At 33.2% G+C, this 14,556-nt stretch overlaps 1 protein-coding gene and 1 long non-coding RNA gene across 2 annotated transcripts; both read left to right on the forward strand.

Annotated features, from left to right (window-relative positions):
- The first annotated feature begins 2,274 nt into the window (after nucleotides 1-2,274).
- Nucleotides 2,275-3,424, forward strand: LOC149143334 (FRIGIDA-like protein 4a). Its single transcript, XM_089451779.1, has 3 exons — nucleotides 2,275-2,383; nucleotides 2,480-2,568; nucleotides 2,846-3,424. The coding sequence occupies exons 1-3, from the start codon at nucleotides 2,275-2,277 to the stop codon at nucleotides 3,422-3,424; spliced, it is 777 nt and encodes a 258-aa protein (XP_089307905.1).
- Nucleotides 3,425-6,839: 3,415 nt separating this feature from the next.
- Nucleotides 6,840-7,330, forward strand: LOC149143335 (uncharacterized). The gene is made up of 2 exons (XR_016265002.1): nucleotides 6,840-6,907; nucleotides 7,012-7,330. It is a non-coding gene; the product is annotated as an uncharacterized LOC149143335 (long non-coding RNA).
- The last annotated feature ends 7,226 nt before the right edge of the window (nucleotides 7,331-14,556 follow it).

Below are 14,556 nucleotides of genomic sequence, written 5' to 3' on the forward strand. Positions count from 1 at the left end.
CGGTTACCTGTTACGACGGGCTCATCTCCGGAGCGGTCAAGGGACAGGGCCACGTCTTACGAGAATTTGAGAATACGTGGACAAAAAGGTGGATTATTTGGTCCGAGAATTTGAGAGTACGTGGATAAAAAGGTAGATTGTTTGGAAGTTGTCACTGGTTTTAAATTAATGTGTTTTAGGAGTATGTCTTTTAAGATATTAGATTTTACTTTTATATTTAAAGAATAATTTGAAGAGTTGTGAAAATTATAATTTAAAATCATTGATGTTTATATAATTTATAGGTTTTAAAATTTTTAACATAATAATTTTATTTTTAAATTTAAGATAGGATTTAAATAGTAATGTATTATTATAAGATTTAAATAATAATATATTATTATTAAGTTGAGATATTTATTTTACAATTTAATAGGAGGGGAGGTGTGAGTTTAAAAATAGAAAATAAAAAATATGTTATAAATAAAAAATAATGTTGGTTATAATTAAAAAAAGAAAAATACAAGGTAAAAAATGTGGGAATGAGATATTTAAATTTTATAATGTAAAAAAAACTATTTCAAGATTTATTTGATTCTATATATATACTCTATTTAACATTTAAAAATACAATTTAAACAATAAAAAATAACCTATTGTATTTTGCAGTCTAAAAAAAGTTGCATGTCTATCAATTCATATTAGATATGTAATGAAAATAGATTTATACTGATTTTATAAAAAAATATATATATAGATTATAAAAAAAAAAAAAACTTTCTTTATTCTTTTCCTAAAATATGTTTATCCCCTACTGTATTTTGAAAAGATGATTACACAAGATCATTCTAGATGCAAGCAGATTACTTACAAAGTGAGTGATGAGATATGGAATAATTGATGACACTTACAAGATGAGTTATAATGTGAGTGGTGAGATATAGAATCATTATGTAGTTGATGACTTGACTTTTCTAATTTAAATTTGATGTAAAATTATAATTTTAAGCTTAACGAATTGTGATTTTTAATTAATTTTAAATTAAAAAAAAAAATTATTAATTTTTTCAAATAAAAATTACAAAAAAACAAAAATGTATGATTGACGACTGTGAATTTTGCGTACATGCGTTAAGGAACAATTTATCTATAGATTGAGACCCAGTTTACTATGAATATGCGTTGTAAAGGATATGGTAAAAGTTACTTGCGTCCTCAACACGTCTCTGGATGGAGAGTCACAATAAATGTGAAGACTAAGTTCAAAAAGAATCTCATTGATGAATTAAACGTAAAGATGTGGTCATCACAAGTTTGGTATTTACTAAGAGTTTTAAAGTTAGTTTTATATATATATATTATTTAGGTTTTTTTAGTGCTTGACATATTTTTAAATAATTTTGATGAAATTGATTGTATCACTTAAATATTATTTTAAAATGTTTTAACTAGCATTTGCACCAAATGTTGCAAAGGAAAGGCCGTAAGGCATAAATTGAGGAACAATTCCGATATGGGAATGGGAAAATGTACATAAGATGCAGATATGTAGCATAAATGAGATTCTAAGGTGCAGATATGTAGCATAAATGAGTTTATTTAGGGTGCTTAAGTCTATATTTTTTTTAATTATTGAATTAATATTGCATATAAATCTCATATAAAGGAGCAAGCCAAAAGTATTGCACATGAATGGAAGTCGAAGATAAACCTTGAAGGAGATGTTGCCAATGGAACGTTGGAGGCCCAGGCCTTCTTGCAACTTCTAGCTACTTTTGGAATTGCGTCAGAGTTTGATAAAGATGACTTATGCAAGCTTGTTCTTGCATTTGCACGGTGCAGGCAGACACCTGAACTCTGTCGTTCCCTTGGACTTGAATAAAAAATGCCAGGTTGGTTGGCTGGTGTTCTGTAATGTTAGCCTCAGTGGCTAGGCTGGAAAAATTTCCATCCATTTTGGTAGATAGGCTTTTTTTTGTTTTTCTGGCATTCATGGCTAGCTTGGTTTTTTTGAGGGACTGGTGGATTTTATCAGTATACTTGGTTGTGGCTGATTGAGTTGAAGATAAATTTTGGTAATCCTGGCTGTAATAAACCTTCCCATCATTTTTTGTTTAGTCCAGTGAACGGGTTTCTAAGTTGACGGGGTTGGTAGTCTTTTCTTTAGATCTCAAAATTTCATATGCAAGGCAGATACTGAGTGGCCTCTACTAGGTAGACATCTTTTTATGAGGTAGAAAGTTGTATGTAAGTTATTTTGTTGATATTAATAAAGGCACCTGAAGATGATCAGCTATGGTAAAGTGGCATAAGGCCTTTCATGAGTGGGGAACTGTTTACTTACGAAAATGGTCTCAAGCTGGCATAGCTGTTATCTTTATTGACAAATCCGTTGAAGTTGTCTGTATTGTTTTTTCTTTCACAGTAAACTGTCTTTTGGTATTTCAAATGTTTGTGACATATTCAAATTAACTGAAATTTTTTTGACAATTTCATGCAGATGTTGTAGAAACCTTGGTCAATAGTGGAAAACAAATTGAGGCAGTCAACTTTGCTCATGCATTTGCGCTGACAGAGAAGTTTGCACATGTTCCTTTGTTGAAAACAAATTGAGGCAGTCAACTTTGCTCATGCATTTGGGCTGACAGAGAAGTTTGCACCTGTTCCTTTGTTGAAGGAATATCTGAAAGATGCTAAGAAAGCTTCTTAGGCAAGTTTAAAAAGCGGGAATAACTCTACTGTTGCACAAGTACGATTGTATTACTGTTATACAAAATGTCTTGTTATGTGATGATCATTTTGGCTTAGTATTGTTGGTTATATTGGAAGTTCCTTTTTTGACCGATATTTTTATTTGCTGCTACAGAATGAAGTAAATACAAAAGAGCTTTCTGCTTACAGAGCTGTTATAAAGTGCATTGAGGAGCACAAACTTGAATCGCAGTTCTCACCAGATCCTCTTCAAAAGCGTGTAGCTCAGCTAGAGAAAGCTAAGGCTGACAGAAAAAGGTCTGCAAGTGCTGTTAAGTCTCAACCTAAGCGACCTCGTGCTAATGGAGGAAATGCTGGTGTATATATGCCTCCGTTAAGTGCAGATGAAAGAACTCCGACTCTTTATGCTTCTTCCAATGGTGCAGACAGAAGCTTTTATAGGTCTTTGGATAGAGTACAATATTCTGGTGCAGCTCCAGGTGTTACATCCTACAACCTACTGGGCCAAAATGCATATGACAGATCAAACCAAGGATTATATGGAGCAGGCTATGGTGTTGGAAATAGGACTCCAGTCTCGCTTTCAAGGCCATATATGTATCCATCAGATAACATGGGGCCTTCGTTGTTGGGTTCTGATTCTTACAATTCCTCTACTAATTACAGCAACCATCACTTTGGCAGTAGACTGCCTGCCCCTGCTCCAGCTTATCAGTCTTCTTTTATACATTAGGTAGGTACGGTGCTTATCTTACCGTGGTCAAGCAAGTTCTGATCTTATCAGGCCCCATAAAACCTTTTCTATTGGATGTGGCTGGTAGTAAGCACTTAGCTTTGAAGAGGTTTTTTGACTTTGTTTCTGTAAATCTAAAAGATTGGCAAAGTTCATTTGGCAGCTTTTCACAATTTTCAGTGGTGTTTTCTTCCAATAACATTTCTTCTATTAAGGAATTTTATTTTTGTATGGTATTGAGTGCTTCATCACTTTCCCAGGTTACTATATACTGTAGTGTTTACAGTTCAAAGATGATTCTATGCATAATTTTGGTATTTTTTTATTTGTTTGACAAATCAGAGAGGATCAATCTGTCTCTTTGTGGAAGATTAAAATTTGGTGAATAATATATCATTTGTGATCTTGTTCGGAGCTCATAACACAAGACTTTCAATTGCATTGTATGCCGAGGGTTGGTCTTGTGCTGAATATGATTTAATTGTCCACTTGCACGTTACCTCATTGGTACCTATTTACTCTACGCCTATGAAGCGAATCAGATTTTATTTTGATTAGTCCAATTGTAAGGCTCTTTTTGAAACTGGACCCTGCCCCTCTTAAGCTGGACCCTGCCCCTCTTAAGCTGTTGCATGATTTAAATCCCCCTTTTTGAGCAGAAATGATTTGTAGTGCTAGTGGTATAGTTGTTATACCCTGCATTAATATTTTTGTGTTCTCTGTAGCGAGGACAAATCACATTGGAGTTATATGTCCCATCTAGAACTAGCAATTGTCTCAAAAGGTACAAAGAGAGGCTGATAGGATTATTAAATTAGAATTGTTGAATTTCTCTAGAAGAGATGTTGGTTCAAGCCTACAAGGAGCAAAGAGATTTGATGTTTGGAGTTCTATGCTTTTTAGACACCATATTTCTTTAAATACAACTTAATTTTAGAAAAATTTCAACCGCAATGCAGTTCTACCATGCAGACATACACTTAAATCGCTATTGGGCTTATGATATTGACAAATTCAAAGTAAACTGGTATACAAGAGAATGTACCAAGCTAAACCACAAGTTAAACATCTTCAGACCTAAAAAAGTACATAACAATGGTTTGGCATATCAATAGCGATATCATAATTGCTTTTCCTTCCACATACATACAATTGCTCCAAAGGCAAGGACAAGAAAATTTTTCAGCTCTAGTGAGCACCAGTGGGTCACCAAAACGAGTGACCACTAATGGCTTTCACATTTATACAAGGAATTGGCAAGGGACTTTACATGGACTCCACTCAACTTCAGACACAACTTCAGCCAATATGGAGAGTGATTGAAATTGAACATAGGTAAGTAGTGGCATTGGCTCACAGTAATACACCAAGTATAAAATATTTAAGCTTTTACAGAAGCAAGGAGTAAGAAAAATTATGAAGCTCAGAGAAGTAGATTTAAATCAATCAAAGCTTGTTGAACGGCTATAATTTCCATAGAAATAATCTTCCAATGTTCTGCTCTCATGTACAAGATTTACACTTTGATCTGGACCACTGTTTGATACCAAATCATCATCAACTCCAAGCATTGCAAGTGATAGATGAGTTTGGATGTCACAACTCCCAGAGTTTTCTCCAGATTCATCCTCAATCAATTCATCTAATTCCATGGACATTGTCAATTACCTCTTGGTCCAATAAGGTAGGTCATCTCCTTCTCCTCGTAGTAATTTCAAAGTCTGCAATAATAAGTTACACACAAACAATGAGGAAGAATAAGTTCACGTTCTTACATTAACATTTATCCATTGTTTGAAATTTCACAAAGTCAGTTTAATGCAAAGGTAAGCCACTTTATTTGGGGAAACCAAAGCTTTCAATTCAAATCTTGCAATCCAGATTTCAGCTAGGATAGTGATTCAAAGAATATTATATTTCATTAATGGAAAAATAGATTATTGGCAATTGAGGCTTTGAATATTTTTCCATAATCCACCATCAGCATTTAGGGCTAACCTGTTTAAGGGTGATGATTTTACAAATTGAACTACTAAAGAAATGTTTAGATTACAACCCTAAACACTAGGTCTAAACACCCTTTACTCTATGTCAGAAGGATATCAACTCGATATTTCATGTGCCATTCTTCGTTATGGGAAAAAAAAATTCTAACACTAACTCCTCACAGGAAAGGAAATGTCTTCAAGCAACTAAATTTGACATAAGATCAGAAACTAAAACATATATATGCAACTAATGAGAATAAGAGTAATTACTCTGTTCATTCGAGGTCGAAACTAAGCTGCTAGTCTCAGACAACATGCTGCACCAATGACCATTCTCTTCATCTTCCTCATGTCATAAGCATCTTCCAAAAGTGGATCTGCAAGTTCTTTTACAGAGCCAGCCGCCAGTAATGGCCTTGCCTAAATTTTGAAATTTACAAGAGATTAAGATTCTGAACCAAGACAAAGAAACCAAAAGAATCCAAAATTATCAAATACAAAACAAGCAGCCTTGCCTAAATTTTGAAATTTACAAGAGATTAAGATTCTAAACCAAGACAAAGAAACCAAAAGAATCCAAAATTATCAAATACAAAACAAGCAAGGACACTAGAGCCCTACCCACATAACCAAGCTTTCTTGGCCTTTAGGATTCTTGTCATTGATTGGTTTTCTTCCAGTTATTAGCTCTAGAAGAACTACTCCAAAGGAATACACGTCCATCTTCTCATTAACCTTGCCATACATGAATTGAAACTTTCCGTCGTTGGGTTTGCTGCAGAAACTGAATGCGTTCCATCTGTATGTGATGGATAACTTGAGGGTAGCTGGAAGTGTTTAGCTGTTGAGAGGGCTACATATCAAATTTGTGTCGCCTGTCACTATGTCAATATGAGCTTGAAAAAGAGACTCAAAAGACATGAGTGGATCTTTTTGTCTTTCTGTGGTTGCTTAAAATTACTCAAGAATATAATGTGCATTTCACTGTAACAAGGGTAGCATTGGACCTTATGTACACGTAGATCATTGTTCCTATAGTTCACTTAATTTAACAATTTCGTTACTGTTAGTATTGTAATAAACCTATTTTTTGATGTCATGATCTATAGATTTCAATGTTATCTTCTCAGTATGATCTGATATAGATCGAAAATGTAAACTTTCTCTGTTAAGGAAAGAAAGTCTGTTTTTTTTCTTCAGAAAAATAAATTATACGCTATTCTACCTTTTGTTCAATACTCAATGTTGTTTTAGTATTTAACAAAATGATATTAAATATAAACATACCTGGAGTTACTTTGAACAGATGCAGCCAAAGAAGTCGGGTACTTAGAATATTCATTTTCTTTACATTGTTATTTCAATGATTTATCTGTATTCTAACAACAGACAACAAAATCTGAAACTTCTACCCATAAATCTATGTGCAGATTTCGTTGTGGAGCCGAAGCAATTAGCGTGTAGCCACTTATTTTGTTTCAAATGTGTGCCAAAGGTGAGATAAACCAAGCACTCATTTGCATTATTAAATCAATATATTTTTGAAAGAACATATATAACTGATTCAGGCTGCCATTTCTGTGAATTCTGTTGGTGTAGGTAATTAAATTGTCTGAGGAGTGCCCTATCTGTGTGCAACACAAGGGCAACCAGGTCTTTAAACTTTCTGCAAGGAGAGATTTACAATTTGATTATTACCCTTGGGAAAGAGAGCCAGTCCCACACCAAATGTGTCGTAGTCATACAAAATATACATCATGATACTCAGCTTGGTCCATTTCTCAGATGGCACCGGGTCTAAAATATAAAACAATTTGAAAATGGTGCAAATGCAATCCTTTGTACCTATATGAAGATACAGATAATGTACACAGTGCCCCGGGATACATCAAGGTTCTGCCCTGGGGCCTGATTTATATTTTGTTTTTTCCGACTGAGATCTGCATCCCCACTGAATTGGGATTTTCAAACTGAGCAGGCAGCCAGGAAATTTGTCTACAGATAACTATAGAAAATTCAGAAGATGCCAAAAAAAGTATAGTTTACAGGAAAAGTGTTGGGTATTTTAACCTAGGGAATAATTATTACCTAGTCTAGTGAACTACTGCTGCTACTATTGCTATGACTTGCAGTTTTAGAAAACAACTATAGCCGTGATCAAGTTGTAATTCTTCAGTATAGAAAAATGTGTATAGAAAACAAAAAAGCATAGAAGAATTATGGAAAAGCTCCCTTTCATTGTGGCTTAGAAAACAAAAAAGCATAGAAGAATTATGGAAAAGCTCCCTTTCATTGTGGCTCAAAGTATCATTTGTTATAAAAAGTCTTTGAATAGTACAATGAATGACGAAAAGATTTTTCACATGATGTGTATACAACTTTCATACATTTGGTGCTGATGGTGATTTTTATGTGGATGAATCATATTTGGTGATATATTATTTGTTTGAATGGACTTTGTGGGACACATATATATAGATAGAAATTAGATTCTTCAATTCACAGACCAATTAACACACGTACAGTTATCACATGCTGGGCTGACCTGCACTCAGGCACCACAATTTGTAGTGCAAGAAAAAGATATTGTTCTGCACGGTTCTCTTCTGAAACTTTCCGTCGTTGGGTTTGCTGCAGAAACTGAATGTGTTCCATCTGTATGTGATGGATAACTTGAGGGTAGCTGGAAGTGTTTAGCTGTTGAGAGGGCTACATATCAAATTTGTGTCGCCTGTCAATATGTCAATATGAGCTTGAAAAAGAGACTCAAAAGACATGAGTGGATCTTTTTGTCTTTCTGTGGTTGCTTAAAATTACTCAAGAATATAATGTGCATTTCACTGTAACAAGGGTAGCATTGGACCTTATGTACACGTAGATCATTGCTCTTATAGTTCACTTAATTTAAAAATTTCGTTACTGTTAGTATTGTAATAAATCTATTTTTTGATGTCATGATCTATAGATTTCAATGTTATCTTCTCAGTATGATCTGATATAGATCCGTGAAAATGTAAACTTTCTCTGTTAAGGAAAGAAAGTCTGTTTTTTTCTTCAGAAAAATAAATTATACGCTATTCTACCTTTTGTTCAATACTCAATTTTGTTTTAGTATTTAACAAAATGATATTAAATATAAACATACCTAGAGTTACTTTGAACAGATGCAGCCAAAGAAGTCGAAATCCCAAAGCAGCGATCTCAAGATCTGCTATGGCAGCTAGTTTGCCCCACCCAATTCCACTTTCGTTTCAATGTCTGTATGCAACAGATTTCATCAATGGATTTTACAAAAGGAATTAATATGGCATGGAAGGTGAGTAAAATTAGAATTTATATTTATACCTCTGGTGGTTGATGGCATTCAGGGTAGGTATGAAGGGATGTGAAGCCTTTCTTATCTTATCTTTTGTTCAATACCCAATGTTGTTTTAGTATTTTTATTTTGTTTCAAATGTGTGCCAAAGGTGAGATAAACCAAGCACTCATTTGCATTATTAAATCAATATATTTTTGAAAGAACATATATAACTGATTCAGGTTGCCATTTCTGTGAATTCTGTTGGTGTAGGTAATTAAATTGTCTGAGGAGTGCCCTATCTGTGTGCAACACAAGGGAGACCAGGTCTTTAAACTTTCTGCAAGGAGAGATTTACAATTTTATTATTACCCTTGGGAAAGAGAGCCAGTCCCATACCAAATGTGTCGTAGTCATACAAAATATACATCATGATACTCAGCTTGGTCCATTTCTCAGATGGCACCGGGTCTAAAATATAAAACAATTTGAAAATGGTGCAAATGCAATCCTTTGTACCTATATGAAGATACAGATAATGTACACAGTGCCCCGGGATACATCAAGGTTCTGCCCTGGGGCCTGATTTATATTTTGTTTTTTCCGACTAAGATCTGCATCCCCACTAAATTGGGATTTTCAAACTGAGCAGGCAGCCAGGAAATTTGTCTACAGATAACTATAGAAAATTCAGAAGATGCCAAAAAAAGTATAGTTTACAGGAAAAGTGTTGGGTATTTTAACCTAGGGAATAATTATTACCTAGTCTAGTGAACTACTACTGCTACTATTGCTATGACTTGCAGTTTTAGAAAACAACTATAGCCGTGATCAAGTTGTAATTCTTCAGTATAGAAAAATGTGTATAGAAAACAAAAAAGCATAAAAGAATTATGGAAAAGCTCCCTTTCATTGTGGCTTAGAAAACAAAAAAGCATAGAAGAATTATGGAAAATCTCCCTTTAATTATGGCTCAAAGTATCATTTGTTATAAAAGGTCTTTGAATAGTACAATGAATGACGAAAAGATTTTTCACATGATGTGTATACAACTTTCATACATTTGGTGCTGATGGTGATTTTTATGTGGATGAATCATATTTGGTGATATATTATTTGTTTGAATGGACTTTGTGGGACACATATATATAGATAGAAATTAGATTCTTCAATTCACAGACCAATTAACACACGTACAGTTATCACATGCTGGGCTGACCTGCACTCAGGCACCACAATTTGTAGTGCAAGAAAAAGATATTGTTCTGCACGGTTCTCTTTTGAAACTTTCCGTCGTTGGGTTTGCTGCAGAAACTGAATGCGTTCCATCTGTATGTGATGGATAACTTGAGGGTAGCTGGAAGTGTTTAGCTGTTGAGAGGGCTACATATCAAATTTGTGTCGCCTGTCAATATGTCAATATGAGCTTGAAAAAGAGACTCAAAAGACATGAGTGGATCTTTTTGTCTTTCTGTGGTTGCTTAAAATTACTCAAGAATATAATGTGCATTTCACTGTAACAAGGGTAGCATTGGACCTTATGTACACGTAGATCATTGCTCCTATAGTTCACTTAATTTAACAATTTCGTTACTTAATTTAACAATTTCGTTACTGTTAGTATTGTAATAAATCTATTTTTTGATGTCATGATCTATAGATTTCAATGTTATCTTCTCAGTATGATCTGATATAGATCCGTGAAAATGTAAACTTTCTCTGTTGAGGAAAGAAAGTCTGTTTTTTTTCTTCAGAAAAATAAATTATACGCTATTCTACCTTTTGTTCAATACTCAATGTTGTTTTAGTATTTAACAAAATGATATTAAATATAAACATACCTGGAGTTACTTTGAACAGATGCAGCCAAAGAAGTCGAAATCCCAAAGCAGCGATCTCAAGATCTGCTATGGCAGCTAGTTTGCCCCACCCAATTCCACTTTCGTTTCAATGTCTGTATGCAACAGATTTCATCAATGGATTTTACAAAAGGAATTAATATGGCATGGAAGGTGAGTAAAATTAGAATTTATATTTATACCTCTGGTGGTTGATGGCATTCAGGGTAGGTATGAAGGGATGTGAAGCCTTTCTTATCTTATCTTTTGTTCAATACTCAATGTTGTTTTAGTATTTAACAAAATGGCTTTAAATATAAGCATACCTGGAGTTACTTTGTAAAGACGCAGCTGAAGAAGTTGAAATCCCAAAGTAGTGATCTCAAGATCTGCTATGGCAGCTAGTTTGCTCCACCCAATTCCACTTTCGTTTCCTTTCAATGCCCGTATGCAACAGATTTCATCAATGGATTTTATAAGGGAATTAATATGGGATGGAAGGCAAGTAAAATTATAATTTATATTTATACCTCTGGTGGGCGATGGCATTCAGGGTAGGTATGAAGGGGATGGGAAGCCTTTCTTATCTTATCTCTTGTTCAATACTCAATGATGTTTTAGTCTTTAACAAAATGGCTTTAAATATAAACATACCTGGAGTTACTTTGTACAGATGTAGTGGAAGAAGTCGAAATCCCAAAGCAGTGATCTCAAGATTTGCTATGGCAGCTAGTTTTCCCCACCCAATTCCACTTTCGTTTCAATGCCTGCATGCAACAGGTTTCATCAATGGATTTTACAAAGGAATTAATATGGAATGGCAGGCGAGTAAAGTTAGAATTTATAACGAAGCAGGCGAGTAAAGGAAGCAGTTGATAACGTTTCGGTGGAATCAATCCGAACCCAATTCCACTTTCGTTTCAATGCCTGCATGCAACAGGTTTCATCAATGGATTTTACAAAGGAATTAATATGGAATGGCAGGCGAGTAAAGTTAGAATTTATAACGAAGCAGGCGAGTAAAGGAAGCAGTTGATAACGTTTCGGTGGAATTAATCCGACGGCTCAAACAATTTTAATCGTCTAACCATTAAATCAAGCGCTCACAAATGGACACGTAACCTCAAAGGAGAGTTGGTTTCAGAGGGGAACGCCTTACGGCGTAAATATCAGTTTAGATTATTTTAATTTTGAATTTATCAAAAGTGGACAGAGATTAAATCGGTCTTCACACGAAAAGAAGTTCACATTTTTTGAGATTTGATTTTTCTTGGAACTTAGTAGATCCATAACTAAGTTGTATCTATGTTGGTTTTATTATTAATTATAATTAATGATATTATAATTATTAATTATTAATTTTTATTTTTATTTTTATATTTAGTTTTATGTAATTTGATTAAGTCAAAATCTTTATTGATAATTATCATTATTAAGTATTTGTTTTACTTTATTTCAATTTTAATTTTATTTTATTTTGACCAAGTCAAAAATTTATGGGACATTACAACAACTCTATAGACTGAGATAGAGGGCCTCTCTAGAAAATTACTTTTAACTTTTTATTATTTTTTAATTGAGCCCACATGTAAATGTTTATAAACATTTACACCACTACAACATTTCCCCTATATCTTTTGGTTTTTATATTTTTTTTTGTAACCTTGGTGAGACTACATTTTCATCATGTCCAATATATGAACCAGTTGTTGAATTGAGGCTTCTGTGATCCATATCAAGTTTATGAGAGATTTTTCAGCGTAAATCACATGATATTTCATTTGTCGACGCGTTTCGAACCAACCAGTGTGGTTCATCGTCAGGACAAGTTGAATGAACAGATCACACTTTGCAAATTAAATAGATAGAGCAGAACCTCCAACGACTATATTCCTTGACCAGCTAACGACTATATTGACAATGGCTAGATTTGACCGGTTAGTTAGGACAGGGTTATAACCATTATCCAATTAAATAAGTTACCCAGTTAGTTATATTCTTATTAAAATAAAAGTAAATGGACCCTTTTTATACACTTACAATTATAAATATTTCACAGAACACCCCATTATCGTCTGTCCAAGACCTCATGGATTTTTGGTTTTTATATTTAATTTTAAAAAATGTTATAAAATCAAATTAAATAAAATTTTATAAAATATTTTGATTTTGAAATGAGGTATGATTTTTGGTGTATTAATAAGTCATGGTATTGTAACAAAGTCAATTTACAAGTTATTAATATCCATGATATGTTTATTGTAAGTATTATGTTTTAATTTAAAAAATAAAATATTTATAAAAAAAATTATTTGAAATGAATTATGGTATTGATAAACCATGGTATGGTATTGGCCCATAGCATTACAAGAAAGATGTTAATAATATCCATGATAAAATATGGGTGAATATTCATTGTTAAGAATTTTGTTATAGTGTAGATATTAAAATTTTATGTGTTTATTAATTACATTTAAATATAGTTAATTTATATGGTAAAATAGATGTTAATTTATAATTATTATTTATATGTTCTATTTTGTGTATATTATAACACATTTACTCTATACTGGATTAGTGTGTCTTTAAGCTCAATTAATTTATAGTTATATGAAAATTAAATTATTTGATTAATAACACAATGTTATTATTTACAATAATAATAAATTGCATTCATATAAGCATATATATTATGATTCTTATTAGTTGTGATTGACAATAATAATAGCTTGTGTTCATATAGAAATATAAAAGTGTGAAATAAGAATTTATTATATAGTATTAGAGCCCGGATATGGTTTCAAAAACATAATAGAGTAACAAAACAGTAATTAAAGTTGAATTGAGATTTTGTTTTTAGAGATTCCAGAAGAGAATTTTTTGAGGATATTGACATTAAAACCCAAAAATGCTATGCTCCTAGATCCTACAGGTATGTTTGATTAATGCAATGTTGTATTTGTTGTATCAGATACATTTTAAGAATTCAAACGTCAAGGACAGTGTACCATTAGACAAAACAACTGTATCAGTACATCATTGATTGAATATTTCATAATTGGCTGTTGAATGATAATGCAACTATATCAAGATATCTCTGATTCAATATTTCATGATCGACTGTGTTCTTGAAAAAACAAAAAGATCATAATTATATTTTGAAAAGACCAAACTCTTGTGTTTTTTTTTTGCATTTTCCCGATGATAATATTCCTTCACGCTTCGTTATAAGCTACAGTTGATGACCAGTTGCTAAAACCCTAGGAAGATCAAATTGAGATGACTGAATCTCAAAACATGAGACAATCTGCTTAGTAATGAACAGTGGGCGACTAGAGTTCTGGTTACCAAAAAACCAGAATGAAGTCTCAGAAGACGAAGAGTAATTCAGATTTCTATTCACTATCATGGAAGATGCGGCTATATACGCGGCTATATACGATTCAGCATGAAATCACAGTAAACAGAAACTAGAATCTGGCTAAAGGGAAATGGAATGGCATGGTTTCTGTTCAATCAAGCGCATCTCTAAACCCCGTAACTTCAATTAAGTTTCCCTAAACTCGTCCCGCTCCTTTCCTCGTCAAACGTGTAAACTGGTTACCCAAAAGCTCTCGCTCTCTCACACATATATATTCCAAAATACAACCAAAAATATATATGCATTGCTATATCCAACACTTCCAAGCAATTAATGAATGTTGGCTGTTTAAGCAGAGATACAGAAACTGTTTTTTCCTTTTATCTCATCAGTCTTTATAGCCAGACTTTTAAGTCCCTTCACAATTCTTCATAGAAAACTGGATTTAAAAAACAGATAAAAGGAAAAAGGTTAAAACAACACTGATTTACAAATTACTTGTTCTATTAATATTATCAGAAATACATCAAGAGAGAGGATACACTGATTATCTTATCTTCATCTACTACAAACACTTCCATCATACCATCCCATATCCTTAGTGCATCTTTTAATAATTGTCCAGCCTTGCAGTTATGCAGTTAAGT

Source organism: Pinus tabuliformis, chromosome X (genome assembly GCF_031772625.1).
Source record: "Pinus tabuliformis cultivar Carrire ecotype Pingquan chromosome X, CPIR1, whole genome shotgun sequence".
In the NCBI taxonomy this organism is placed as follows: Eukaryota; Viridiplantae; Streptophyta; class Pinopsida; order Pinales; family Pinaceae; genus Pinus; species Pinus tabuliformis.

Excerpts from the sequence above, each read along its gene's own strand:
- LOC149143334 (XM_089451779.1), top strand. The coding sequence starts at position 2,275 with ATGGTAAAGTGGCATAAGGCCTTTCATGAGTGGGGAACTGTTTACTTA. Across the intron at positions 2,384-2,479 it reads CAAATCCGTTGAAGTTGTCT|ATGTTGTAGAAACCTTGGTC; the intron begins GTATTGTTTTTT and ends AATTTCATGCAG. Across the intron at positions 2,569-2,845 it reads TGACAGAGAAGTTTGCACAT|AATGAAGTAAATACAAAAGA; the intron begins GTTCCTTTGTTG and ends TTGCTGCTACAG.